Raw genomic sequence first — 25,721 nt, 5'->3', positions numbered from 1 at the left:
TTATCCAAATACGCCTCAGTTGACATTGAGCGCCTCGATTAAACCCTGTAATATAACCGTTTGCGATGAACCATCACCAGACCCCTCTTCATCCATATTCTCCATATATATTTTCAATGTTTGAACAATGTCGCGTAGAGATTGGTTTTTGCGGTCCATCATCTTTGAGAGATGTGCACGAATCTACGAGGAGAGACTTCAACAGAGCTCGGTGCCGACGAACGATCAAAACGTACTCCATCATCTTCCATGGCCACCCAACCCAGGACATAATCAACACTCTGCAAGGTATAAAGACCGCCTTCTAGGCGCTGCAAATACCAACTAGCTTCCTCTTCAGGATCGGTTTCTTCGCCTGCCTCGATTAGTTCCTGAGCAACGAATGAAGAAGGGTAGGGATGACAGTTTGATAAAATATACCTTTTTCTGAGCCTCGATCTGCTTCTCTGTGGCTCGAAGGCGCGTTCTCGCGTTATCTCGGATTTCGAGGAGACGGTCGACCTTCTCATAACCGTTCTCAACGAACTTGGCGAGGAGTCGTATCCGTTCCGGCGTTTCTGACGCTATGTTCGAGAACAAGGAAGATATTATTCCCAGTATATGTGAAGTATCTTCAGATGCTGGAAGAACACTCGTCGAGTTTTTTTTCTTGGCACCCTGGGAAACTGGTCAAGCACCATGGGTCAATCGATACATAAAAACTACCTTGCCCATGAAGATAGAGAAGAGAGTTTTAAGTCCTAGAGCTTCAATGAACGCCTCGCAGCTCCTAGTGCCAGAAGAACCCGACATAGCAAAATCTAGCGTCTTGATCGCCCGAGAACAAGATTGCAGTTTTTCTCTGAGGGATGTAAGACTGGATCTGACAAGCTGAACTGTTCGACTGACTTCATCATGAGAACCATCAGGTCGGGGCCCTCTGCTTGGATAAATAACTCCTTGTTGGAAGGTTCACCCAACGCAGAACATAGTGAATCAAACACGTTCTCCATAAATTCCGTCTCGTCCGCATCTGCCGGATCTCGTTTACGGTAATGCTGAGCAAGGAGTGATCAGCAAAAGAGATCCCAAAAGAGTTATCGCTCACAGAAAGGACCTTCAGCAATACTTCAATACCATCCGTCTTTCCAAGAGCTTGACGATTATTCTGGTTATCTTGCAAGAGAATGGAGAGGATTTCCGCGGCGTATGCACGATTTTCATCGAACCGTTTAGCTTGGATACGCCCGAGGACCCAAGGGAGGAAGTTTGTTTTCGAGACCAATTGTGTCGCCAGGGAGGGGTTGAAGCTCAAGAGGTTTTCGAATGTTCCTGCGTTTTGGATAAACAATGCCCCTCAGGCCCGAAGATATGCGACGACGCACCCAACATATGGAACACCCCTTGACGATCCGACTCTTCGTCTTCGTTCAGACGTTGCAAGTTCTCGACTAGTAGATCCAAGATCGAGTTCTCCAACTAACGGAATTCATTTATCATTGGTAGAAATGACGCGTGTCATCACTTACTAGTGCCTCGACGAGAGATTTGAGTGCCTCGCTGTTACTCTGGCTATCCTCTTCATCTGCGTCTTCCCCTCCTGCATCCTCGTCTGTCAGCTCATGAAAGACTTCCACCACGTCGATGACAATATCCGCATTTTCATGACTCAGTAAACCGACCAATAAACCGACGGTATTTGACCGTATTAATTCAGGGTAAGCAGTTGCAGGTACTTGAGCGAGAGGAAGCAATGATTTGATAGAACTATCCAAGTCTGCTTCGGATTCGATGAATCTGAGGCGGAAACTCTGAGCAAAAGACGGGGACACGAACAATTACTGACTTTGTTGGATCATCTGGATACTTGGACCTTTGTTCTTGGTTTTTATTCACCGTGCGTTCGAGCTTCAGCAGTAATTTCCGTATTCCGGTAGCAGACAAATCTTCCATCTAGACTTGGTTTGCTCATTTCGGTCCTGACACCTAAACCGAACATTACTCACGTATTGGGCATCTCCCGACGCATTATCAAATATATTGAGGATTTCCTTCTGCTCTGCCGTCAATCCACCCCCAAAAAAACGACCTTCTTCGTCTTCCTCTGCGAAATAATCCGCGTCACCTCCGGGGGCGAAATTGTCTGAGACGTCTTCCCCTGTTTCATCATGCACGGCAGCAGCGCGGGACTCTCCCTTGTCCTTGTGAGAGCCATTTGTTGTACCGACGACCGCAGTGTCGTCGGGCTCGATGTCCATGCGCATCCGCTTCAGCATTTCTGGCGTTGGGTTGTCAGGCATTTTGCGTTTGACGCCACCAACCGGATATTTCGGAACCTGTAGCTTCCGACTATGAAGTTGTAGAAACATTTGAAATGCGCATACCTTGAAAAGTTTGTCAATATCCATGGTTGCAAGATCGCTGTTCAAGCTTCACGCTTGGAAGGCAATAATCAGAGGGCGTGGGAAAAGCAGATACGATATAAGTATCATCCTCCTCAAATGTAAGGTCAAAGATCGATAGAGATCCTCACACCAAACGAGGACGATGTGGCCAGAAGTCGGATGGAAACAATCCTGCCCGCGGAATGCCAGTGTTAATGAAGGAATGAGCAACTAGATGGAGGGAGCCACATTCAACTCTGGCGACCCCTCCTAGTATTTATCAGGATCTGCAATCAATAAATTGAAGAGCAATAAACGAGGTTCGTATTCAACGAATAAATGTCTGTATATATATGATGAAGGCGACATTATCATTGCAAAACCGAAAAAGATGCAGGAAGAAAAGTCTCTGTCCAAACACTGCTTCAAGCGCTCCCCTCGAGGACTACAAAACCTCAAACAGTACAGCTGAATGCGAAATTGCAGCGCAATTTATGAACCAATATTCGACCCCGCCTTTGTTTGTTTGTTGTTTGTAGTGATCAGAACAAAATCCAAATTTGGTAACTGTGAGGTAATTGCCCGACGCCAGCACACCATCCCACTCCATCGATATTGAATCAAAAAGGACTTGTAGACAGCTTTCAAAGAGCTTTAAGTAAATACTTTGAGCCTTAGAAGTGACAGCCTGCACCTGCACTGGACGTTGGTGGAAAGAGACAGCGGTGGGTCAATGTTTCAACCTTCACGTGAGCGTCGGGCAATTACCTCAGTTACCAAATTTGGATTTTATTTACAACAAACAAAGGCGGGGTCGAATACTATTCTGGTTTCCGATGTGCAAATGACAAGGATATGCAAAATTGGATAAAACTTGGTCTTCCCATTTATTTGTGGGCTCGGCAATTTTTTGTAGGATCCGTAGACTACACATGAGCTTGTATGTACAGTTGTAGCCACTGAAAGACAAAGGATATGAAATGAAATTTAAAATATAGCTCAGATCTGGTTGTGATTACAGCGTGACAGCCCAGGAACGGTACATTCCGGAATATATCTCAAAATTTTAGATACGTAGTTAAGTGTAAATGAAAACACTAGCATTAAATACAAGGTTTCAGAGGCAGGGGAGTGAACGGTAGTGTGGAATAAGCCAAACGATACAGCAGAGGTCCCAAATCGACCTGTGAGCGAGACGGCAGTGAGCTGGCCTGGCGCGAGCTTTGCTACTTGCCGAAGTCTTGCCGGACGTGACGATACGTGACAAAACGCTTTGCACTTCTCGAATCACCCTCGGACACTCTCCGAGGCTTCTTACAGCTATCCTAAAATCCTCATAAATTCAGGTTAACGTTTTGAGCACTATTAAAATACTCTAGTCAAATTTTTGATACGGTAAGTGGTGTGTGGAAGTGGTACTCGAAAATGTTGCATATCCCTAAACAGAATAGTATTGGTTCATAATTGCGCTACAATTTCGCATTCAGCTGTAACTCAAATGAATACGGGACCCCCTTCGACCCAACAAAAATGTCTACAGAAAAAAGGCCTTACCGGAATAGATAACAAATAAGCTTCTAGAAAATCTCCGCACAGTGACCCGAGCCCTCACACTTCGCGCGTAACGGCGTTTCCTCAGGTGGTTCTACACTCTAGCAAGGCTTGCAGCCTAGCGGGAGGAACGTGCACCGACTTCGGTCGACCCAGCTGCTGGCAACGGGGACAGCTAGGCGTCTGCTCACCTCTGTCATTTGACAACGCTCCACAAAAAAAAAAGTGAAGTCTCTGTACATGTCCATATGCCGAAGGGGCTCAAGTGACGCGTGGGAATTCTGTCCTTCACCGCTCAACCACCATGAGTCACAACAATGTTAGAGGACCGACTTCAGCTCTCACAGAATTTCTTAGGGTTAGTGTATTGCACATGCACAATACTCAAACCCTGCTTAACACTAGATTCAGGCCTCTGGAATCACTCCTTCCACCGTAGCTCGTCGCGCCACACAGAACCAATCAGTGCCAGGACCGAGCAACACTTCTGGAGAGCCTCCCAGTGTCGATGAGACTTCAATCACCCGCAGAACTTCTAAACGCGGTCGACGAGCTAGGTCTGGTGTGCGTGGACGCGTTATCCTCTTGTCACAAGCTAACCAATCCAACAGAGGGCAGGAGGTTACGCATCAGACGAATTGGATGAACTAGAGTCACCGCCCAAAAAATCGAAAATAGTAGAGAGTCAGGGAAAGGGTAAAGGTAATAGCATCAAACGCAAGAAAAAGGCCACAAAGAAGGGGGACGATGACGAATATGAAGATGAAGATGAAGATGCTTATAACGCGTTGTCTAAATCAATGTGGGCTAATCCTGGGCCTTATTCAAAGCCTGCGATCGGAAGTTTTGAACAATGCGCCAAATGCGAAAAACAGTTCACAGTGGTACGTATCTCAAACTCACCGTTCGCTTTATCTTGACGAGTTGTTCCAGACAAGGTATACTATAGTTACCGCTGATGGGACAGGGTCCTTGTGTCATCCGTGCGCCAAGTCTTCTGGTACCGATCCTTTCAAGAAATCTGCTGTTAGGAAACGCAAACAACCGACGGAGAAGCGGAAGGTCGTATATTTTGAGGAGAAGCGATTTCCTTCCCTCGTTTCCGTCTGCATTGATGTGAGTTTTTAGACTCTGTTACGTGAATGTTGCCAACTTTTACAGCAGATCATCTCTGAATATATCGATGACATTGAGGCATTTGGGGACGTCGGAGCGATGAACACAGAAGCTATCTCAAAAGCTATCGCAAAAAACCGTAGATTGTTCGTTTTTCTACTACTTCCATTACTTCCATGCTGATCGAGGGAATAGGACTCCGGATAATGCGCATCTATTTTATGGAGCACACCACACTTTACTGACGTTTTACGACGCCACTAGTAAGTTTGCATCTATTCTCATCGACATGTAATTTTGAAAGAAATCGCATTAGAACTATCAACCCCTTCGTTGATAACTTTGGCGCAGCTCAATCCCAATTTGACTTCCCTCCGCCTTGACTTATGTGGTCAAATTTCAGACGACGTTATGGACTCGTGGAAGACAACTCTTCCGAACGTTACATCCCTTGAGCTCCTCGGACCATACCTTGTTCGAGCTCCTGCTTGGATAGCTTTCTTTGAGAACCATAAGCCTCTTGAGAGCTTCTTAATTACTCAAAGTCCAAGGTTCAACCTCGAGTGTATGAAGGCTCTCGTTGCGAGTAGTGCGACCACATTGCGAAGATTAGGCCTGAGGGAAATTGGGCACATGTGCGACGAGTTTCTCGAACACATAGGGTCGTGCAAATCACTTCTCCATCTCGACGTATCCGAACCCACGAACTCCTGCACTGATATCGCTGTGAACACTCTTCTTTCAAACATCGGTCCCACGCTTACCAAACTCAACTTGTCTAATCACTCCCTTTTAACTGACGCGGTGCTCGAATTTGGTGTTGCCGAAAGCACTCACCAACTCTCAGACCTGGTTTTACGTGCACTCCCACTCTTGACGGATGAGGGCGTATCCAAATTTTTCTCCGGCTGGAGTAACCACCCATTGTCCTACGTCAATTTTTCTAGAAACCCAGATCTTCTTTCCAGCTCTCTCTCCTCGCTTTTACATCATTCAAGATCACATTTGCAAGTATTGGATATCAATGGTTTAAAGGATGTCGAGCTATCGGCTCTCAAAATGATTGCAAACTGTCCAGAATTAACCTCGATCGACCTTGGCTGGTGCCGAGCGGTAGATGACTTTGTCCTGAAGCAAATATTGGAAGGTTGCACAAAACTCACGGAAGTAAAGGTGTGGGGTTGCAACAAGGTGGAAGGGAAATGGATATCTGCTGGTATACGTACATCTGCCCGGATTGTGGGGATTGAAGGTCATACTACACATTAACTGAGCTACATCTCAAAGCAAGCCATCAACAATGTTCATTATATTCTATACACCAATGAGAAAGAGTTCACCTCTAGAGTACCCGCTACAAGCTCAGGAGCTGATAACAGGGCAAACTTCGGATAAGCTGTCGAGAAAAAAGTGATCTCGAGTATAGACAGTGTGAGGATCAACATACATAACCGAAACTGAACCACAAAGATGACCTTGTCAATCTAGAGTGCCGCTATATCAGTAGGGCTTATGCCTATTCTTCTTCAGTTCCTTTTCCAGCTGCTTAGCTTTGCGATGACCTATCTCCACTGGTCGGATGGCTGTCTGATCCGCTTTCTTGAGCTTGACGGGTCTGTTACCAACGTATTTACCTATCAGAAAATGAGCTAGTGATATCTCAAACTGATAAGATAGATGTACCATCCATCTCTTTCCAAGCTCTCAAGAAATCTTCCGGGTCGGAGAAGGCAACGAAACCGTATTTGGCCTAGAGTCCAATGTAAGCCAAAACAGCTGCAGGCAATAGAGACTCACCCACCTTTTGACTCAGCCTATCCCTTATGACCCTTGCTTTCTGGAATGAAGGATATTTGTTGAATGCATTGGCCAGGACATCATCTGAAACGTCATTGCTGAGATCGCCAACGAACAATCTAAACCATGCTATAAATTTCGTGTCAGAAGAAGCAAGCGAAAAAAGAACTGCGGAAAAAGAACTGCGGATTTCGTACATGGATTCCATTCAAGGAGAGTTTGATCCTCCCAAACCTTGCCACCCCCTTTGCACAGAACTGTTGTGCGCTTGCCGCCTTTCGCCAGCTTGCCACCAGAGCCTCCTCGCTTGTCAATCATGGCTCCAGGCACATAGACACTTTGCTGTGCGAGTATCCCGACATCGTATTCGTAGGCGTTGGCAGGAACTGGGGCGCTATGACCAGACGAAGAACCTGGTATTGGGTAAGAGGGTCCTTGGTAAGGCTTATGATATGGGTTGATATCGTAAGATGAGGATTGGCTATACTGTTGGGTGTAGGGATTGGCGTACGGATCCATGGTGCAAGGATGAAGCAGGCTGTCGCACATTAGGTCACAATTTTGTGACTGAACGTCTTGCAGAGGTGGCAGTGCACGTATTTGCATTTATTGATAATTTTCCAAAAATAGAAGCTCAAACTTTCATCGTCGGAGACACGCCTCCCAACCTCAAGACACTCCCTCTCTTCTCCTCAAGGTATGTCGCTTACTACTCATTGTACAGACCCTGTTTTCCGTCAGAAGAGCTCCTTCTTATGTGTTGAAGCTCGAAATCTCGCTCGCAGTTGTTGGATTGAATGTTCCGGCTTCGGGTGACTGTAGGCTGACTTGTTGCTCCTACTTAGATGCCGTTCGTCAAAAAGATCAAGACCGACGCTTACTTTTCGCGTTTTCAAGTCAAGTACCGGAGACGAAGAGAAGGCAAAACTGATTGTAAGCGATCCATTTCATGTTGGCGAATTGGAAGCTTATTATCTTACCTGCTAGACTATGCCCGCAAACGACTGGTCACTCAGGCAAAGAACAAATAGTGAGAGACCCCGAGGAATTTGGCATCGATATATCTTTCTAATAGACGCTCAGTAATGCACCCAAATACCGCCTTGTTGTTCGGTTCACCAACAGGGAAGTCATCGTTCAAGTCGTATACGCTCGTCTGCAAGGTGATTTTGTTCTTGCCGCGGCACGATCAAAAGAGCTACCTCGCTACGGCATCAACCATGGCCTTACCAACTGGACCGCAGGTGAGCACTTGAATGGTTCACAAAGGAATGACGGTATTGATTGTAAATTTTAGCCTATGCGACCGGTCTCCTTTGCGCTAGGCGCGCTTTGACAAAACTCGGGCTTGCGGACAAGTACCAAGGTGTCGCAGAACCTGATGGCACTTTCTCCGTCACAGAAGTGTTGGACGATGAAGGTGCTCCTCGGCCATTCAAAGCCTACCTTGATGTCGGTCTCAGGCGGACTTCTACCGGTTCCCGTGTCTTCGGTGCCATGAAGGGTGCTAGCGATGGTGGTGTCTTTATTCCTCACAACGAGAAACGTTTCCCAGGATACGACGCGGAGAGCAAGGAGCTTGATGCTGAGGTGCTCAAAAAGTACATTTTCGGTGGACATGTTGCGGAGTACATGGAGAGCTTGGAAGAGGAAGACGATGAGCGGTAAGCTCCCCCGTTTCACTGTTGACCATGCTTAGTCTAATTTATTTCAAGTTTCAAGAAGCAGTTCTCCACGTACCTTGCCGACGGTGTCGGCTCTGAGGATATTGAGGAGATCTATACTAATGCCTACGCAGCTATACGTGAAGATCCGTCTTTCAAGCCCACCGAAAAGACAAAGGACTGGAAAGCCGAATCTAAAACATACAGGCCTGCGAGACTCACCCTTACCCAGCGCAAGGAGAAAATTGCGGCCAGGATCGAGGAGTTCCAGGCCGGTGGGGAGGACTGAGTACTTTCGACTGTCTTATGTAGCTTATTGTGTTGTGTTTTACCATGTCCTACATGCTATGATGGTTCTATGCCTCAAGTATCACCCGTCTATTATTGAGCGACGTATCACGTCTTGTGCCCAGGCCAAAACTGACATGGTACTGGAACTGTCGTATTTGTTGACAGTCACATCTTTAATACTTCGTCGGAATCGCGACGCTGTGCAGTTCAGTTCAGAGCGCTCTCCTTCGAAAACATGAAAGTTTCTGGAACACTAGTCAGGAATATGTCCACGGACACCTTCATTCGAAAGAGAACCCACAATGCACAGCCGTCCCAGCGCCCGACGCAATGATTTGTATCCACAAACCATACTCCGCCCACGTCATCACATATCTGACGTCCGAGGCCACAAATTCGTTCCAAGACGATCTTTTCAACCTCGTCTGACAATAATTTCCCTAACTCTGGGATTGAAAGGATGGAGATACTTGCTTGCGAAAGATGTACCGTCAAAGAAGACGGAGACAGCATAGTCAATCGAATTGTGTATCTTGAGAGAGGCCGCCATTTTCAGCCTTGGCGACTTTAGGATACAGAGTTACTTACCGATTATCAACTCGGAGTGTTGCTTCGCCGCCAATCGGTCGATTGATAGGCTCAACAGCTAGTTTGACAAGGTCTTTGCCTATATCTTCTACCCCATTGAAACGGAACGTTGTGGGAATCCCAGCCTTGGTCAAAACTAAACAGACGGCGTCCAACTCTGCTCTGATTCTTCGGCAGAATACTTGATACTGTAGCATGTCGATGACGGGCTGGAGTATGGGTGGTGGAAGGGAATTACTACCTCCCAACGATTTTGAATGCTCGTTCATCCCTAAACGACTTCTCTTGTTGTGCGTGTGTCTTCGCAGCAGCAGAGCGAGTAGATAATAATAGATAAAGTCGCATTTTGCCTTGCTGAACGGATCTTGGTCTTCCGCTACTGCGGATTCATCGGTGCCAACCTAGACGCGAGTAGATAGTCGAGTTGACGGAGAGATTTGCAGAAGAAACAACTCACGAGTTCGAATTTCAACTCTGTGTTCTGAGCAGCATCGATTAATATCAGTCTTTCTGAGACCCGGGCAGATGCAGTAGGTAATCTTCCTGCTTCCTTCGCGATCTGGGCAAAGATTTCTTGCTCAATGTTCTCTCGTTGAGCTGTTCTGAGAGTGTTATTTAGATCCATATCTCCCTCTGGTCTGTTTTGATACGAGTTGGAGGCACCAGTTCGTGATCCGTCTGCTCTCGTGGAAGCCACGCTGATACGGAGGCGAGTATTTTGTCTATGAGGGAATAACACTGCATTCATTTTATCGCCAGTATATGACATCTGAGCAACTGCTCTCCGTCTATAAATGGGGGAGGCTGAGACAATGTAAGCAAGCTATTTCCATTATCAATAAACGATGCATACACTCTTCAAGGCCATAGGAGATCATGAAATCCTTGGTAATCTTGTCAGCTCCCTTTCCTGTTGGTGCACCAAAAGGTAATGGTGCTGGGATCAAACCCCAATTCGTGCGCCTGATTTTGAGGGCGTCAACCCAGTAATGCTCACTACGAAGGCGTCCTCTTTCCATCCGCTCTGCAGCGGCTTTGAAAAGACCCGCGGCTTTCCTCAGTGCTTCATCTTTCCCACCTATCACGAGTTGAGCGTTGAACGCCTGAAGGGGAGTTATCGCGGGAGGTTTGTTAACAATGGTAGCTGAGAGTGTGTCTAGGTCCTGGTTTTGGTATTGAGCATCAGTCGTTGAAGGGAATTGTACAGACGTGGATGCAGACGAAAGAAGGAGCGAGAGCAGGTCCCTGGCATGGCTCATTTCTCCGAGGGCAATACTGCGATAAGAATGTGTGAAAGATGTATTAGAGGTGAAGATGTACGCACTAGAGCTGAGGCATAATCTCCATACGCATGTTAAATAGTTCCTCAACGGTCATTGGCTTGACTGTCATCTCATCTGTTTCGGTCTCTTCATCCTTGGCACCGAGTTCAGGTTCCTCGCGATCTTGGGTAACCGTTTCAAAATTTAGGACACCCGATTCGAGAAAACTGCTTTTATTTCTCTCGAGGAAATCGGATCCACGTTCCTGAAATATACGACGAAGATTATCCCCAAGAACCTTTGCGGAAGACTCCTTACTAGCGAAGACTTAACGCGGCACGGAACACATGAACTGTAAACTTACGGCTCATATATGAGTTCTCCTTCAGGAGTAATATCGAATAAGGTTGGAAGTAACTGTCCTTGGTCGTTTTTGTAAGGTCGTTCAAGAGAAAGCTTTATTTCCTTCCAATGTTCTGCATGTTCTGCATGTTCCATGGTGGGAAGAGGATGACTAACAGGGACTCGGTCCGTAGGGCACTCGGACGACCCGATGGGCGTAATTCCGTTTCTGTTCATTTTGATCTCTTACACTGACGTCCATGGTCAAACCAACGACCCCTATTGCTGAGCCGAATTCACCTACCATGTCCTCGAAACGAAAGAAGTCAGAAGAAGAAGAGCAGGGCTCACTGTCGAAAAAGCAGAGAACCCGAGTTAGGTATGAGTCGCACCTTTTTATATCCATTTCTCTCATCATATCGCAGTTTCTCATGCGGGGAATGTCATCGTCGAAAGCAGAAGGTAAGTAAACCACTTTACATGGATAAGCTTTGGACTGACCCCGCTCGATTGATTCACCATCCTATAGTGCGATCGTCAAACACCCTGTTCTCATGTTAGTTTCACTGCTCATCCTTGAAATCCTCCTCTCATGGTATTGATAGTGTGTCGCACGAAAAGTCCCCGAACTCTGCAAGGCCTATACACCGGGAAAGTCTGATCATGACCTCAGCGCAAGGATTTCGAGGCTAGAGCACATCATTGAGGCAGCTCTTCCTCAGTTTTGCGACATCAGTTTCCGGAGCACGGCACGGCGTCGCTCATTATCCCATGTAGATGACGATATGCGCTCTCAAAACGACGATGATCCACCAGCTACAGGTGGACTTTTTCAGAGTGGAAAGTGGTATGGCAATAGCGCATCGGGAAGCATAGCTCCCGGTTCCGTCATAGAACAAGTGTGTCCCTATACTTTTCACTGTGGTGGTAATACTGACGACCTTTCAGCTCCAAAATGCAGTGATGCCTCAAACAGCAGAATTCGTACGTCTTTTTCACTTTCTAATGTTCGAACTCGAATCGTTACCTCTCTGCAGATACGCACAGGCGAAAAACCGAAGGGAATCGAACCATTAGAACCTTCAGCCGCCGACAATCTCAAAACCCTTGTGCAAGAGTGTGGAGTTTCTCCCCACAAGATTCCGGAAATTCTGCAAGAACTTCCTCCGCTACGAACTTCTGACGTGTTGATTAACTATTACTTTCGTCAAATGTTGGTCTCGATGGTCTCGCCCCCTCGTTTCATTGATCGAATCTTCTCTGTCTATTTAGAAATTGGACCCGTTACGCAATATCCGAGAAGGATTTCCGCGCGGCATATGCCTCAGTCTGTGCACATGGAGCCCATGGGGTCGGAGCTACCAACCCAAACGATGTTCGTTTTCTCCCTCTGCTTTTCGTAGTCTTGGCAATCGCGGTGAGGCTCGCTCCCGAGGAAATTGCAGGGGATGCCAGAAGTCGAAGGGTAACCTCACTTCGTTACTATTGGTCCTGTTCGTGCCATTTCCGTTATCATCGTACTCCTGACTCATGGCTTCCTCAGCTCGTCGTTCACTTCTGATAGCAGCTGCCATTCAGCCTGATTCTCTAGACATCGTCTTGACGCGGCTTTTGGCAAGTTTCGATCATCATTAGTTCGGCACCTCCAGACTAACTCTTAGTTTATTTGCTCCGCAGAGTGCACGATTTTTGACCTTCGATCGTCGAATCACAGAATGCTGGAGTCAATTGGGTGCAGCTGTGCGCACAGCAGAAGCGCTTGGTTTACATCGTGACGGTGCCAGTATGGGGATGGATTCTAAAGTGGTAGAGTATCGTCGGAGGATCTGGTAAGGTTGACAGAGTCTTGGCCAATCCATCTGCTCATGCATTATCTGTTCAGGTCGTATTTGTACCATGCCGACAGATCATACGCACTAGTCTTAGGAAGACCGACATCTATACAGGACGACTATGTCTCGACACTACCACCGCTAAATCTAGATGATGAGTCATCAGAAGCTAACACACATTCCCCCTCACCCCTCTCCTCTCCGACTCGCATGTCCTTCTGCATCCTGCGACATCAACTAGCCGTCATTATCGGACGAATCGTGCACCACTTTCAGAAAGTGCGACCCAGTCATTATTCAGAGGTTGTGATGCTGGATGACGAATTGATCAAATTCATGGGGAATCTTCCCCCTCATTATTCACTTGAGCCAGACACGTCACTGGACGAAAAGCACCCTTTTATTCCCGTCCATCGCTATCTCCTCATTACCGAAACCCTCTTTGTTCGTACGAGCCTGCATCGGCCTTACATACTGCGTCGATTATCTTCAGACCGCTATGCTCGTTCCCGAAATGCCTGTTTTGAATCTGCCATGACAGACTTTCAAGTTCGGCAAGCTTTCCGAGAAAAGACGAACGACGAAACTCGCCTAGCCCTCAGTAACGCCTATCGGGAATTCCAGACTGCAATGATCAGCGGCATCTACCTCGTCATCCATCCGCATGGAAAGGATGCAGAGACTATGCATACCATCCTTGATACCTTTATGAAGGATCATGAGGGCTTCAGGGAGATGGATGAAACCACGCTGAGAGAGTTGAAGACAATAGAGTTCTTGAAGAATAAAGCCTTGGAGAGAAGGCAACCGGTGGAGCAAACCGGCACCGATGGAGAGGGCCTTAACACCTCTGGGACTGAGAATGCCGAACTTCTATTGAGCTTCCAGCAACAAACCTCCGAACCGCAGTCGATGAAGCAACCTAACGTACTGTCCTCCGACATCCATCGTAATGTTAGCAATGGTAACATTACACATTCACCCCTTTTCCAGCGTCTCCAACAACCGGTTGGTGATCACCTATCTTCGACGTCCGGCAGTCCAGCTGCTGAGGACGATTCCACAGCCCAGATGATATTCAACATCGTCAGCAATCCCATGGAAGGCATCAATGGTTCCGTTCAATGGGGGAACATGGCCGGTACATCGAGTAGCGGGGACTTCGGGGGATGGACCAACTCAGAAACATGTATGCCTATGCACGGCCCAGACCCTCGTCTTGCTGTAGATGGGACAGATTGGAACTATTACTGGGAAGCGTTAGTGAACCAGATACCTCGTGGACCCGGATCTTGAGCTTGAGCGCTTGACATAATTTAACTTTTCCTTACTTTTACCTATTGCTAAATATGTTTGTAATTTACTTTCTGTCCCGCATCGGAGAAGTGAACATGCCTTCCAATACATATCAGCGTTGTAATACAAGCCTACAACTATTTGTTTGTTCTTCTGTTTCCTACACTAACCATGAAATAGCAGAGAGGACAAGTACCGCACTCAGAGACGGAAACCAGCTTGGCCGTTTCTCAACTGAACGAATACCAGAATTGAAACCCCTAGAACCGTAAGCTAAAGCGGCACCAGAAGCACCGGGATCCGGAGGGAGAGCGAGGATTGGAGTGGCTTGTCTTTCAGGCGCACCAGAGTTACTCATTTTTGAAGGCGAGGGAAGTCCAGCAAAGTTATCTTCGTTGGCATTAACCTTCATGTTTGAAGAATCTGAGCTTGAAGTCGCAGTATATGAAGGGTTCGAACTAGAGGCGGACAGCTTGCCGATACCCCAAGGGATCTGGTCACCGTTTGGCTGCGAGGCGTGTTCCGGTAAAGTATGAGCGCCCGATGGAGAAGTAATCTGTGAAGAGACATTTAAATAGGGTTATATGCGCCGTGAATTTGAAAGCTGACAAGGAAACGCGTTGTCCATCTCAAGTCCTGAATGTCACTGCCGTGTACGAACTAGAAACGGGTGTGGTAAGCTGAACAGTTAACACTGTACAAAGAAAGAGTGAGATACTTGATAAAAGTAGATGACTGAGTTGGGAGAGACCTCTGGGCAGGTCCAGTTGAAAGGCGAGAGAGAGGGGTCACTACCATCTAGACCAGAAGCAACAATAGTGACTAAATGCATATCAGTATTGGAGCCCGACATCAACACTATCAATGTATAAGAAACCTGGACGTCGAGGACAGTAAAAAGGCGGTGGTATCATACTTATCGTCATGTTCTTCCAGTCACCCGCATCCCACTTAATTACACAGTGACCACCAGCTGCATAAGAGTCACCAGGACCTGGAGCGGTGGGTATGAAGTCGCCAGCGACGAGGATGGCAACGAATAGCAAGAAGATAGTGTACAGGAACATAGTTTGTGGGTGTGGGCGGTACCAGACCTGGTTGGAGATAAACACCGTGCCGCGCAGCGCCATTTTATGCTCGGGGCATTACCAAAACGGGAAGCTACCCAAACACACCATCATCTGAGTCGTTGCTTTCTCTGATTCTTTATGCAAAGTATCAATCGGTTCTTGTACGGTCCAACGCCAGAAGAGAGGGTTCGTGCATGGCAGGCCAAGTTACGAACAGAAAGCCGGCATCTGGATAGGGAAATGAGGCAGGTTGGAATCTTATGCACTTTAACTTACCTCCAGAATTTACGAGTGCTCATTGTCCATTAGCTAGATACTGCTACGAATAAGGCTCGACAGACCGTCAAACAACTAGCGATGAAAGGAGATGTCAAGTCTGCTCGTATTTTAGCGAAGGAGGTCGTAAGAAGCGAGAAACAGAAGGACAGGCTCTCCGTCAGCAAAGCCAGGCTCGGTTCAATAGGAACACAACTACAACATCAGATGGGTACGTTGCATAACACGAGCTTGAAAGGGGCGTACCTCAAGCAAGGTCTTCCGCAGCCATGGTCAAAGTGACTGGATCGTTGGAGAAGTCAACGGAAATCATGAAGCTTTCAAATTCTTTGATCAAACTTCCGCAGATCAGTCAAACCATGAGGGAGATGAGCATGGAAATGACGAAGGTCAAACGGTGTTCGTGCCACGGTGTAACTTTGCTAAATCCCCCCCAAAGGCAGGAATCATGGAGGAGATGTTGGAAGATACATTGGAGATGGACGACGACGAAGAGTTGGAAGAGGAAGCTGACGAAGAGGTAGACAAAGTTCTTTTCCAGCTCACGGATGGGAAACTAGGCCAGGCGGGGACCGTCAGTACAGAACTTCCGGTGGGTGGTTTTCAATACTGTTTTTTTTGAGGATCTAATTATATCTAGTCTCTGGAGGACAAGATGGAGGAAGAGGAGGCGGAGAGGACGTTGGAACGGTACCGGCAACAGCTCAATGGGATTTTGAGCAGTTGAAGTACTGCTTTCGAATTACATTAGTTCGCTTGTTCTAGATATCTATGCAGTTGTGTACAATAAATACTTTGGTTTCGACTCGGGACGCCGCCTATTGAGCGCTTGAGCGCTTGAACTTGGCTTGAACTACCCCACAAGAGTCACATGACCCTCGGAAGAAGAAGGAAAAAAATATTTTTGTTTATGTATATAGACTTTCTCGGTCTACTCATACCAAATCATGTTGGTACCACGGTCATTTTCTGGCATCGCACAGGGCGCGTTGAAAAACTCGCAGGTACATGACTGATTTCAAGTTACTTTCAAAGCTCTTATCGCCTCTTTAGGCTGTCAGACGCTATGCTTCTGCCTCCCCGACCGCTGCGTTCGCCGGGCAAAAGGGAAGCAACGTAAGGAGGCTTGACCCTTCGAAAAGACTTGTCTCACCTAGCCACAACAGGGAAAATATACTGTCACCCTTATTCCAGGAGATGGCGAGTAATGGCGTCTTTTGCGTCTAATGTTGCCTAATTCTTCATAGGCATTGGCCCCGAAATTAGCGAGTCGATCAAAAGCATCTACACCGCAGCTCAAGTACACTCCATTTCTACCCTATGTCGCCATTCATCCTTAATATACCTTAGGTACCCATTCAATGGGAGGAAGTTAGTGTTACGCCCGTGTTGAAGGGAGGAAAGACAGTTATTCCCGATGCGGCTATTCAGTCCGTCAAGCGGAACACTGTTGCATTGAAAGGTGTGTGGTCACTGTAATCGATTCAAACTTGATTCTGAGGCCTTTCTAGGTCCTTTGGCAACTCCCAGTGAGCCTCAGACAATATCCGAATCACATTATCGCGTCTGAATTTTGGTCTCAGTCGGGAAGGGGCACGTCTCGTTGAACTTAACTCTCCGTAGAACTTTCAACCTGTTCGCCAATGTTCGACCTTGCATTTCTATCAAAGGATTTAAGACTCCCTATGAGGACGTGAACACGGTACTCATTCGCGAGAACACGGAAGGAGAATACTCCGGGATCGAGCACGAAGTATGGCTTTAGTGACCGTAACTTTGGCTGTTCTGCTCATCACTTCTTTCAGGTCGTCGACGGTGTTGTACAGTCGATAAAATTGATTACATGGGAAGCATCGGAACGCGTCGCGCGTTATGCTTTCCACTACGCTCAATCCCAAGGAAGAAAGCGTGTCACAGCTGTACACAAAGCAAACATCATGTGTGACAATATCATTCCATTTCTGTCATTAAGCTCACAGGTTTCACAGGAAAATGTCCGATGGTATGTTTTTGTCGGCGTGCCGGGAGATATCTAAGGATTTCCCCGATGTCACATACGATGAGGATCTTTTGGATCGCGTCTGTCTACAGGTGGGTTTAGCTTAGTACACCCCCACACCCCCCCTCATCGTCGCGCTCCCAGGTTGTGCAAAACCCAAAACCTTACTCTGATCGTGTCATGGTGATGCCCAACTTGTACGGTGACATTCTTTCTGACATGTGTGCTGGCCTTATCGGTGGCCTTGGTCTCACTCCCTCTGGAAACATCGGTCGGGTATGACACCAAAGTCTATGGTTCGAGCTGACAATGTGATTGACCATACCGGTGTTCAGGATGCTTCCATTTTCGAGGCCGTACACGGCTCTGCTCCAGATATCGCAGGCGAGTAACAAATTCAAGCCTCCAACAGATCATTGATGCTCGGCTCACTGTAGGCAAAGGGCTAGCTAACCCTACCGCTCTTCTCCTGTCATCAATGATGATGTTGAGGTCAGTCGTCGATGGGAGGTATGTACAGGAATGCTGACAGCGTCGTCAGACACATGAACCTCAACCAATATGCCGAGAAGATTGAAAAGGCGGCCTTGACGGTACGTAAGCATAACTATGGCTTCAATACACGCGCTGAAGCTTGCTCAACTTGTAGACGATTGCTGAGGGCAAGACAATTACTGGAGATCTGGGAGGCAAGGCCACAACCCAGCAATATACCAACGCTATCATTCAGAAGCTTGCATAGGTATAATTTATCAGTACTCATAGACACCTAGATTTATGTACCGCACAGTTCCTCAAACAAGTACGTACTATTGATAGATTGAAGTCACGCACCGCCTTGGCTGCAGCGAGCCAAGTTGGGGTCGTGGGAAGATCTTAAGGCATGGTCGTCTGGTGACGGGTCGTGACAGGAGGTTAAGAGTGAACTCATACTCTGTCCCGATAAACACCCCACTCGCATTCCTTCCCCTCACTCGCCCCACAGGGCAAAGCCTTCACAGTTATCCCCACATTCCAACTGACAGGTATTTCACTTTACTGTTTATCCCAAACTCGCTCTCAGATTCGCGTATCGCAGCTATCTCAAAAAATCGAAACCCAAAAAGACTCTGAACACCCATAAAACACTTATTCTAGTGCTTTTCTTACGAACGACATGACCGACGAAGTTACGCCACAAGCTCAGCCTTCCAAGAAGGATGAGAAGAAACCCGCTTCTTCAGGCAATAATCGCGGCGCCAAGCGAAATGTCTCGAATCCTAGGCCTCCATCTAGCGGTTCTGGTCAAGGGAATAACAGACCTACGTCCAGAAACAGCGTGAAGAAACCTGCAGCTACATCTGCATCTGCTCCAGAATCAGGCTCAGAAACGACTACATCTCGCAAAGTATCAGACAACAAGAAGTCCGACCAGCGCAGCAAAAATCTGGGCGGTTCAGGACGATCTCAACCACAGCGCAAGGCGCAGCCATCTGTCTCACAAGCCAACCGTAACAACAACCCAAAGGATCTGTCGGTCTCCAAGCAATCTTCTCCCTCTCCGCACAGCAAGGAGTCCAGCGATGCTCTTTCTTCGCTCCAGCGTGTCATTGCCGATCTAAAGTCCACGTCACCACAGCCTCCTGTCTCTAACACGTATATTACCTCCGCTTCGGTTGGCCACACTTCCAACCTTCCTGTGAATGCACCCGTATTCCTACCAGGCGGTGGATCTTATCCGGCGTCAGAACCCAAGCATAGGAAAGCCGCTTCTGTTGGCGCTCCGACATTGTCTGGAAATTTCAACTCCTTTGCTCCTCAATTTGGTGCTATGATGGAAGATGTGGAAGATGGTTCCGGCCCAATTATGGAAGAGGGGGAGATACAAGAGAGTTTCTACCAAACATCTGGCCATCAACCCAGGTCCCAATCGCAGAGCTTCACGGCGCCTAGATTTGCTGCATTGGCTGCTCAACAAGAGCAAGGTGACCCGCTTGGACCCACTGGTCGTCCTCAGTTAGCACCCAACTTCATGTTTGGCGCAAAGAGGCTCAACCCCCCTATGGGTGGTCCTATAAACGAAGACGTCGGTTTTCAATTTCCTCAACAGCAACAACAGCAGAACTATCGTTCCGATATCCCAGAATCCGGAACGCATAGAAAATCCGACAGCGGTGAAATCACTGGAATCATGGCAGAACAGGTATGTCCTTTCTAACTCTCCGGTTCTGGGGCACTCAACTACTTTATTGTTGTAGATTGCCATTCAAAGTCAAATTGAAGCCTTGCAGCAACAGCAGCAGGCTCTGTATCAGCAACAGTTGGCATCTAACCAGGTTCTATCTTTCCAAACTCCCGGCCTGGCTCCCAATCGCGGAGCTCATCGGCGTGTGCAAAGCACTGTACCTGTGGGTATATCAGGGAATCCCGGTTTTGGTGGAGCGCAGAATGGAATGGGACAGTTCGGGAACCTTGGCGGGCTTAATCTTGGTCTTGATGGACAATCACAGGGTATTCCACGCGGTCACGGACGAAGACATAGTGTTAATGTGGTCAATAAGGCTTCTGGTGCAGGGTTCAACCCTGGACTCAATCAGGACACCTTTGATGACGGTTTCCAACCGCCTGCAGGTTTCAATGGTCATTCTCGACAGGTCTCACGAGCCGATAATAGCTGGCGTATTAGTCAGTATAACTGATTTTCTATTCCGTTCGTGGGCTGATATGGTCTAAAACAGACGGCGGTGTTGGTGGTGTACAAGGCAATGGTGCCTTTGCTGCAGATCTTGCGCAAGCCCAAGCGCAGCTGCAGAGCCTACAACAATTCCGGGCGGCGGCTGGAGGACATCATCAAAAGATGGCGTCGTTTAGCTTCCCCAATATGCTACCCAATATGATGGCAGCTAATATGATGGGGATGGGATTGGGTGGAATGAACCTTCTACAGCAGCAGCAACAACAGTTCCAATCCCAGCTACAACAGCAACCCCAACGAAAGTCCCTTTTCGCACCTTATCTTCCACAGGCATCACTCCCTCCTCTATTGGCTGCAGGGAAGTTGGTCGTTGGAATTCTTCGAGTAAACAAGCGCAACCGATCCGATGCTTACGTGGCAACGGAAGTTCTCGACGCCGACATTTACATCTGTGGTTCCAAGGACAGGAATCGTGCACTCGAAGGTGACATCGTCGCTGTGGAACTACTTGATGTGGACGAGGTCTGGGGAACAAAGAAAGAGAAGGAAGAAAAGAAGAGAAAGAAGGAAGAGAACGCCGCCTACGATCCCAAGGGAGTAGCTGGTCGCAAGGATGACAAGAAAAAAGACGACGTTGAGGTCGAAGGACAAGGGCTGATGTTATTTGAGGATGAAGAGTATGTCGTGCCTTGTCTTGTTTTCAACAGCCCATGATGCTAATTAGACATCATACTGCAGAGTTACTGATGATGTTAAACCTCAGTTCGCTGGACATGTCGTGGCAGTGGTTGAACGCATGCCAGGGCAACTGTTTTCAGGTACCCTAGGATTATTGCGACCTTCGTCTGCTGCTACCAAGGAGAAGCAAGAAGCGGAACGTAGAGAGCGTGAAGGTGATCGTGGTGATGAGCCTAGACGTGCTCCTTTTGAACGACCAAAGATTGTGTGGTTCAAACCAACTGACAAACGAGTCCCTCTTATTGCTATCCCCACCGAGCAAGCTCCGCCCGACTTCGTTCAGAATCCCGAAGCTTACGTGAACAAGCTCTTCGTGGCCTGCATTAAACGTCATGTTGGTCGTTTCAACCTAATATTCTTTACTTGTCTGATCTTGTATTATCGTTTCAGCCTATCAGCTCACTTCATCCATTCGGTACTCTGGTTGAGGAACTTGGACCTATTGGTGACATTGAGGTCGAAACTAGTGCACTTCTTAAAGATTGCAACTTCCCGACAGAGGAGTTCACTGATAACGTCTTGAAGTGCTTGCCGCCAATTCCGTGGACGTGAGTTGATATGCCTTGTACCTAAATATTGAGGCTGATCATCTCTATTTTGAAGGATTCCTGAACGCGAACTGGAGATCAGGAAAGACTTGCGTGGGGAAAGAGTGTTCACGATTGACCCTGCGACGGTCAAAGACCTCGATGACGCCATTTCCATCAAGCTTAACGAGGACGGGAATTATGACATTGGTGTCCACATTTCAGACGTGTCGTACTTTGTCAAGCCCAATACCGCTTTGGATCGTGATGCTCGTAAACGAGCTACTAGCGTCTATCTTGTTCAACGCGCAGTTCCCATGCTCCCTCCTGCTTTGAGCGAGCAACTCTGCAGCCTTGTTCCAGGCCAAGACCGCTTGACGTTCTCGGTCATTTTCACCTTGAGTAAAGAGGCGACAGTGTTGATGAAATGGTTTGGTAAAACGGTCATCAGGTTCGTGGTTCATCATGCTCTGTTCGCTAGTATCGTTCAAAGAAGAGTATATCAGATCGGCGAGCAAGCTTTCTTATGATGATGCTCAGAACGTTATTGAAGGCAAGCCCTTGGGTAGCGTGCCGGTAGCGCCAGAACACGGAGCGGGTGACATTGAGCACGACATTAAAACATTGCACGATCTTGCTACTAAACTCCGAGCTCAGCGTTTCGAAAAGGGGACCCTGAGTCTTGATTCTCTACAGCTCGAGTTCCAACTCGATGAGAACGGAATGCCGACCGACTGTTGGCAACATGCCCGAAATGACGCTAATGATTTGATTCAAGAGGTACGCATCCGTATCTTGAACGTTAACTTACTGTTCACATTGCGTACATCAGTTTATGATCCTGACCAATACTGCTGTTGCTCATCACGCCGCAGTACATCTTCCGGAACAAGCGCTTTTGCGTCGACACGATACACCGCTCGAACGTCGTCTCGTTAGTACATTTCCGTTTCTACTGCGCTTCAAAGGATTTACAAGTGTTCTTTCAGAACACTTTCGTTGAACGCGCCGCCCGATTGGGCTATGCGATCGATACCTCATCTGCAGGCTCCATTATGAAATCCATCCAGAGCGTCGCAAGTCCGAACGCTCGTCGACTCCTCGAATTGCTGTCTTTTAAAGCTACTCAACGGGCGAAGTATTTCTGCGCAGGGATGCTGGATATCGCCAAGTACCATCACTATGCGTTGAACGTACCCCTATACACCCATTTCACTTCGCCTATCCGGCGTTACGCAGACCTCCTTGTGCACCGTCAAGTCGAGTCTATTCTCCAGGCTGGAGGTATGCATGCAGTCTGTCTGAGATTTCCTTCTTATCGACGTATCTTTAGCTGAACCTAAGTTCACCATGGATCGTGACGCTGTGGCGAAGGTGGCACAACAATGTAACATGTGAGCATCATTTTTTTTCTGAGTTTGTTCACGTCAATCTGACGAACATTTTGCTTGCAGTAAACGTGATTCGGCAGTATTGGCACAGGAGCAGTCAACTCATTTGTACCTGTGTGTTTTCATATCAGACCTTACACAGCGGTACGGTCCTGTCGTTCGTCAAGCCAAGGTTGTCGCGGTGCTTGAGGCAGCCTTCGATGTTTTAGTCCCTGAATTTGGTATCGAAAAGCGGGTGCACGTCGACCAGATGCCCATCGAGGTGAGAATATCATTTGTCAACGGGCAGCAAACGTGACTATTTATGTCGATCTTCTAGAATCACGTTTATGATGAGCACACCCACACTCTCCAGATATATTGGTCGAGTAAGAATGTCATCACCTGGCTGGCGGAGAACAGCGACGATGAACATTTGAAGAAAGTGAAACGTAACGCAGAACAACACGCCCTCAAAATGGAAGTTACCTCTCGCTCTGTTCACGATGAGAAGGCGTTATTTGACGAGGATGATGCTGAAGACGATGAAATTGTGTTGGGACGCAGTGAAGTCGTCAAAGTGGACGAAACATCCAAGCAGAGACTCCTCTCAATTACCAACCCGAAGCCTGAGTTCGAGGGGCTTCGTATCGCTCATTCTGGTCATAAGATTCAGGATATCCGCGAACTGATGACTGTTCCTGTGCGTTAATGCTTGATTGATTTCCCCTTCCATGGTATTAACTGATTTTCAGGTCATCGTTACTGCTGACCTGACCAAGAGCCCTCCTGTCATCAAGGTTTACAGCGTTAACCCATACGCTACTCCGGAACAGAAGTAATTTGTAACCATTAATTACATAAGGCCACTATGAACAATCGCTTCTTACCTCCCTTTCGTTTCTACTTTTTACCATCCTTTAACTCCCCCTGCCCCACCCGGAATCCGTCATAGCGACATGCTCCATGCTTTCATTATTATAACTACCACCATGTACAATGCCTTCGAACGAGAAATTAAGAATGTTAAGTATGACTTATGGACAATTGGAGTGCAGTATCGATACAAAAACTGGCTACATAGAGTACACTGTAGAGAGTACGCAGGGGAATGAACACAATAAGAAAAAAGGAAGGAAGATCTATATCCAGCCCGCTGGAGGATCGTTAAAAACCCTGTTTCTGCTTCTCCTTCTCGTCGAGCTTGCGCCACTGGCACCACTAGACCGTCCATCTCCAGACCAGGATTGAGGAGTAGGTGGTGAACATATTCTCACTCTTCCTGTGTCCTTGGCCTCAACCTCGAAGATCTGCCCTGGGGATAGGTTACTATGGGATTTGGGTGATAAAATGGAAACGTTAGACGGTTGACTCCCCGCGTCACTGTTCTGTTCCAGTGAGAGGGCATGCACCGACGCCGGTTGGCTTTGTGCGGAGAAACGACCGTTGTCAGGAGAGCTGCGGAGAGTACGCGACTGAATACGGGTGTGTAATCGAGGAGACGAGATGTGCTGCCGCTGATTTACTTCGTCGTTACAAAGCTTTAATAACCCGTCAAGTCTGAGGTAGGCTGCTTCGTCGCGTAGTTCGAGAAGAGCATCCAACCGGGATTGACTGTAGGATTGCAGTTGCGCAGCGCGGGGCAGAATTTCAGAAACTCCAGTTGGTGGGGTGGAAGAGCGGAGGTAGTTGAGAATATGTGTGTACCTGGGAAGAAATCAATATGGTGAGTGTGTGTAAACGATGGTAAGACTCACGGTGCGCTAGGTCGGTCGAGAAAGATATGAATGTTGGAAGTCGTACGGGAAATCAACCCTTGAGACGCGAGATGATGCCGGTAAGCCGACATATCTTCGCTAGATGTTGAATAAACAGAGGAAGCATTGGAATATGCTCGCTGTCGAGGAGGTAACAGTGAAATTAGATAGGCAGAGAGTTGCGAAGGCCGTGAAGTCAACGTGTCCATTGTCGTGCGATACGTTTGAGTACATGTCTCCAACGTTATCATGCTTTTGGAGAAATCTGCGGGCCCTGAGGGAACTTCTGACAACAAGATTGGTCGGAACTCTGGTGGTGCGGAATATGGCCCAATATTGTTAGGTAGAGGAGGAACTTGAGACAAGTCCTCCGTACTGGAGCGCCGCGTGGCTTTCAAGGAAGAACGAGGACATTCAAAAGGAACCGGTGGCGAAAGATCTGTCTCTCCGTCGATGGGGTGAAATTCATCCTCTTCACATTCGATGTGGTCTTCAGAGTCCTGAGCATCCACATCCGCACCTGATTCGTATTCATCGGATGTGAGTGACATTGGTGGACTGTTCAGTGGAAGAGAGACTGTAACAGATATCGGGGAAGGATTCTGGTACATGGGTGGTGTTGTTGGTTTGTGTCCCATTTCAACTAGAGAGGGTTTCCGTTCGTTATATCTAGTAAGGCATACACGCGAATCCTGCAAGGCCTCTTCTGGGGTGCGTACAACGGTGGCACCGAGACCAAGAGGACCTACACGCTCCGATACGAGCTCTATAGATCTAGGAGACTTAGAACCTGAGGCCCGTTTGGTCCTGATAGAAGAGGACAAAGAGGATTGGGTCGAATTGCGGGAAAGCCAGCCCATTGGATTTGAGAGTGTAAGGGAGGATTTCCTTGGACGTGTTGTGGTGGACGTATTGGCAGAGGAGAAGGATATAGCAGAGGCATCGTATGCACGAGGGTAACTTATGGGGGGATGTGCACTTGGCGCGTGTGAGGAGCGTGGCATGCTTGGTGGTAGTCTCGAGGTAGAGGTACGATGATGGCGGTAAATGAGAAAAGATTTGTGGGAACCAGTTAGTTGCCTCCATGTTTCCTTTTGTCTCCTCTGCGCTTTGTCCCTGCAGAGAGAACAAAAAGAAAGAGAACAACGTCAAACCGAGTTCTTTGTTCTTCACGCTCATGTAAGCTGAGGCGCTAATAGTACCAAATT

The 25,721-nt window shown here is 47.7% G+C and overlaps 11 protein-coding genes across 12 annotated transcripts; 6 read left to right on the top strand and 5 right to left on the bottom strand.

Annotated features, from left to right (window-relative positions):
• Positions 1-15: 15 nt before the first annotated feature.
• On the bottom strand, positions 16-2,595 carry E1B28_004310 (uncharacterized protein; the record flags this gene model as incomplete). Its single annotated transcript, XM_043148773.1, has 11 exons — positions 2,364-2,595; positions 1,986-2,315; positions 1,826-1,932; positions 1,509-1,776; positions 1,365-1,458; positions 1,088-1,311; positions 889-1,037; positions 706-841; positions 421-657; positions 237-371; positions 16-183 (listed from the first exon to the last, which is right to left on the bottom strand). The coding sequence occupies exons 1-11, from the start codon at positions 2,385-2,387 to the stop codon at positions 16-18; spliced, it is 1,872 nt and encodes a 623-aa protein (XP_043013375.1). The 5' UTR covers positions 2,388-2,595.
• A 1,611-nt stretch (positions 2,596-4,206) lies between these two features.
• On the top strand, positions 4,207-6,299 carry E1B28_004309 (uncharacterized protein; the record flags this gene model as incomplete). The annotated part of the gene is made up of 7 exons (XM_043148772.1): positions 4,207-4,272; positions 4,326-4,478; positions 4,526-4,798; positions 4,848-5,030; positions 5,079-5,176; positions 5,226-5,293; positions 5,347-6,299. The coding sequence occupies exons 1-7, from the start codon at positions 4,219-4,221 to the stop codon at positions 6,297-6,299; spliced, it is 1,782 nt and encodes a 593-aa protein (XP_043013374.1). The 5' UTR covers positions 4,207-4,218.
• E1B28_004308 (uncharacterized protein) lies at positions 6,170-7,374 on the bottom strand. The gene is made up of 6 exons (XM_043148771.1): positions 7,025-7,374; positions 6,832-6,956; positions 6,714-6,780; positions 6,478-6,664; positions 6,371-6,426; positions 6,170-6,304 (listed from the first exon to the last, which is right to left on the bottom strand). Exons 1-4 carry the CDS (start codon positions 7,344-7,346, stop codon positions 6,531-6,533), a joined length of 648 nt encoding a protein of 215 aa, XP_043013373.1. The 5' UTR covers positions 7,347-7,374; the 3' UTR covers positions 6,170-6,304; positions 6,371-6,426; positions 6,478-6,530.
• A 93-nt stretch (positions 7,375-7,467) lies between these two features.
• Positions 7,468-8,780, top strand: E1B28_004307 (uncharacterized protein; the record flags this gene model as incomplete). The annotated part of the gene is made up of 6 exons (XM_043148770.1): positions 7,468-7,524; positions 7,673-7,760; positions 7,815-7,857; positions 7,911-8,071; positions 8,125-8,491; positions 8,543-8,780. The coding sequence occupies exons 2-6, from the start codon at positions 7,673-7,675 to the stop codon at positions 8,778-8,780; spliced, it is 897 nt and encodes a 298-aa protein (XP_043013372.1). The 5' UTR covers positions 7,468-7,524.
• Positions 8,781-8,845: 65 nt separating this feature from the next.
• Positions 8,846-11,142, bottom strand: E1B28_004306 (uncharacterized protein). 2 transcript variants are annotated; one of them, XM_043148769.1, is made up of 7 exons: positions 10,997-11,142; positions 10,695-10,949; positions 10,224-10,631; positions 9,828-10,174; positions 9,371-9,771; positions 9,084-9,314; positions 8,846-9,027 (listed from the first exon to the last, which is right to left on the bottom strand). In XM_043148769.1, exons 3-7 carry the CDS (start codon positions 10,627-10,629, stop codon positions 8,862-8,864), a joined length of 1,551 nt encoding a protein of 516 aa, XP_043013371.1. In that variant the 5' UTR covers positions 10,630-10,631; positions 10,695-10,949; positions 10,997-11,142; the 3' UTR covers positions 8,846-8,861. The 2 variants fall into 2 exon arrangements, with proteins under 2 accessions (XP_043013371.1, XP_043013370.1); XM_043148768.1 differs by having other exon boundaries at positions 10,224-10,645; positions 10,997-11,131.
• Positions 11,143-11,234: 92 nt separating this feature from the next.
• Positions 11,235-14,102, top strand: E1B28_004305 (uncharacterized protein; the record flags this gene model as incomplete). Its single annotated transcript, XM_043148767.1, has 10 exons — positions 11,235-11,353; positions 11,400-11,436; positions 11,504-11,530; positions 11,580-11,873; positions 11,923-11,958; positions 12,012-12,187; positions 12,247-12,467; positions 12,518-12,588; positions 12,652-12,803; positions 12,857-14,102. The coding sequence occupies 10 exons, from the start codon at positions 11,235-11,237 to the stop codon at positions 14,100-14,102; spliced, it is 2,379 nt and encodes a 792-aa protein (XP_043013369.1).
• Positions 14,103-14,262: 160 nt separating this feature from the next.
• On the bottom strand, positions 14,263-15,169 carry E1B28_004304 (uncharacterized protein; the record flags this gene model as incomplete). Its single annotated transcript, XM_043148766.1, has 4 exons — positions 14,263-14,658; positions 14,712-14,762; positions 14,821-14,960; positions 15,019-15,169. 4 exons carry the CDS (start codon positions 15,167-15,169, stop codon positions 14,263-14,265), a joined length of 738 nt encoding a protein of 245 aa, XP_043013368.1.
• A 141-nt stretch (positions 15,170-15,310) lies between these two features.
• E1B28_004303 (uncharacterized protein) lies at positions 15,311-16,175 on the top strand (the record flags this gene model as incomplete). The annotated part of the gene is made up of 5 exons (XM_043148765.1): positions 15,311-15,421; positions 15,482-15,659; positions 15,716-15,837; positions 15,888-16,040; positions 16,089-16,175. The coding sequence occupies 5 exons, from the start codon at positions 15,311-15,313 to the stop codon at positions 16,173-16,175; spliced, it is 651 nt and encodes a 216-aa protein (XP_043013367.1).
• Positions 16,176-16,370: 195 nt separating this feature from the next.
• IDH2 (NAD-dependent isocitrate dehydrogenase) lies at positions 16,371-18,279 on the top strand. Its single transcript, XM_043148764.1, has 14 exons — positions 16,371-16,452; positions 16,502-16,564; positions 16,615-16,648; positions 16,696-16,748; positions 16,799-16,910; positions 16,960-16,977; positions 17,032-17,201; positions 17,254-17,387; positions 17,437-17,539; positions 17,592-17,723; positions 17,783-17,831; positions 17,885-17,939; positions 17,989-18,040; positions 18,097-18,279. The coding sequence occupies exons 1-14, from the start codon at positions 16,396-16,398 to the stop codon at positions 18,187-18,189; spliced, it is 1,125 nt and encodes a 374-aa protein (XP_043013366.1). The 5' UTR covers positions 16,371-16,395; the 3' UTR covers positions 18,190-18,279.
• Positions 18,280-18,366: 87 nt separating this feature from the next.
• On the top strand, positions 18,367-23,767 carry E1B28_004301 (uncharacterized protein). Its single transcript, XM_043148763.1, has 14 exons — positions 18,367-18,472; positions 18,526-19,629; positions 19,685-20,111; positions 20,165-20,798; positions 20,860-21,193; positions 21,250-21,407; positions 21,463-21,837; positions 21,893-22,166; positions 22,219-22,320; positions 22,376-22,670; positions 22,720-22,780; positions 22,841-23,039; positions 23,097-23,459; positions 23,512-23,767. The coding sequence occupies exons 2-14, from the start codon at positions 18,604-18,606 to the stop codon at positions 23,596-23,598; spliced, it is 4,335 nt and encodes a 1,444-aa protein (XP_043013365.1). The 5' UTR covers positions 18,367-18,472; positions 18,526-18,603; the 3' UTR covers positions 23,599-23,767.
• Positions 23,768-23,898: 131 nt separating this feature from the next.
• Positions 23,899-25,702, bottom strand: E1B28_004300 (uncharacterized protein; the record flags this gene model as incomplete). Its single annotated transcript, XM_043148762.1, has 2 exons — positions 24,514-25,702; positions 23,899-24,463 (listed from the first exon to the last, which is right to left on the bottom strand). Exons 1-2 carry the CDS (start codon positions 25,515-25,517, stop codon positions 23,899-23,901), a joined length of 1,569 nt encoding a protein of 522 aa, XP_043013364.1. The 5' UTR covers positions 25,518-25,702.
• Positions 25,703-25,721: the final 19 nt, after the last annotated feature.

This window comes from Marasmius oreades, chromosome 2, assembly GCF_018924745.1.
Source record: "Marasmius oreades isolate 03SP1 chromosome 2, whole genome shotgun sequence".
Classification (NCBI taxonomy): domain Eukaryota; kingdom Fungi; phylum Basidiomycota; class Agaricomycetes; order Agaricales; family Marasmiaceae; genus Marasmius; species Marasmius oreades.
This window is presented reverse-complemented; position numbering and strand designations above follow the sequence as displayed.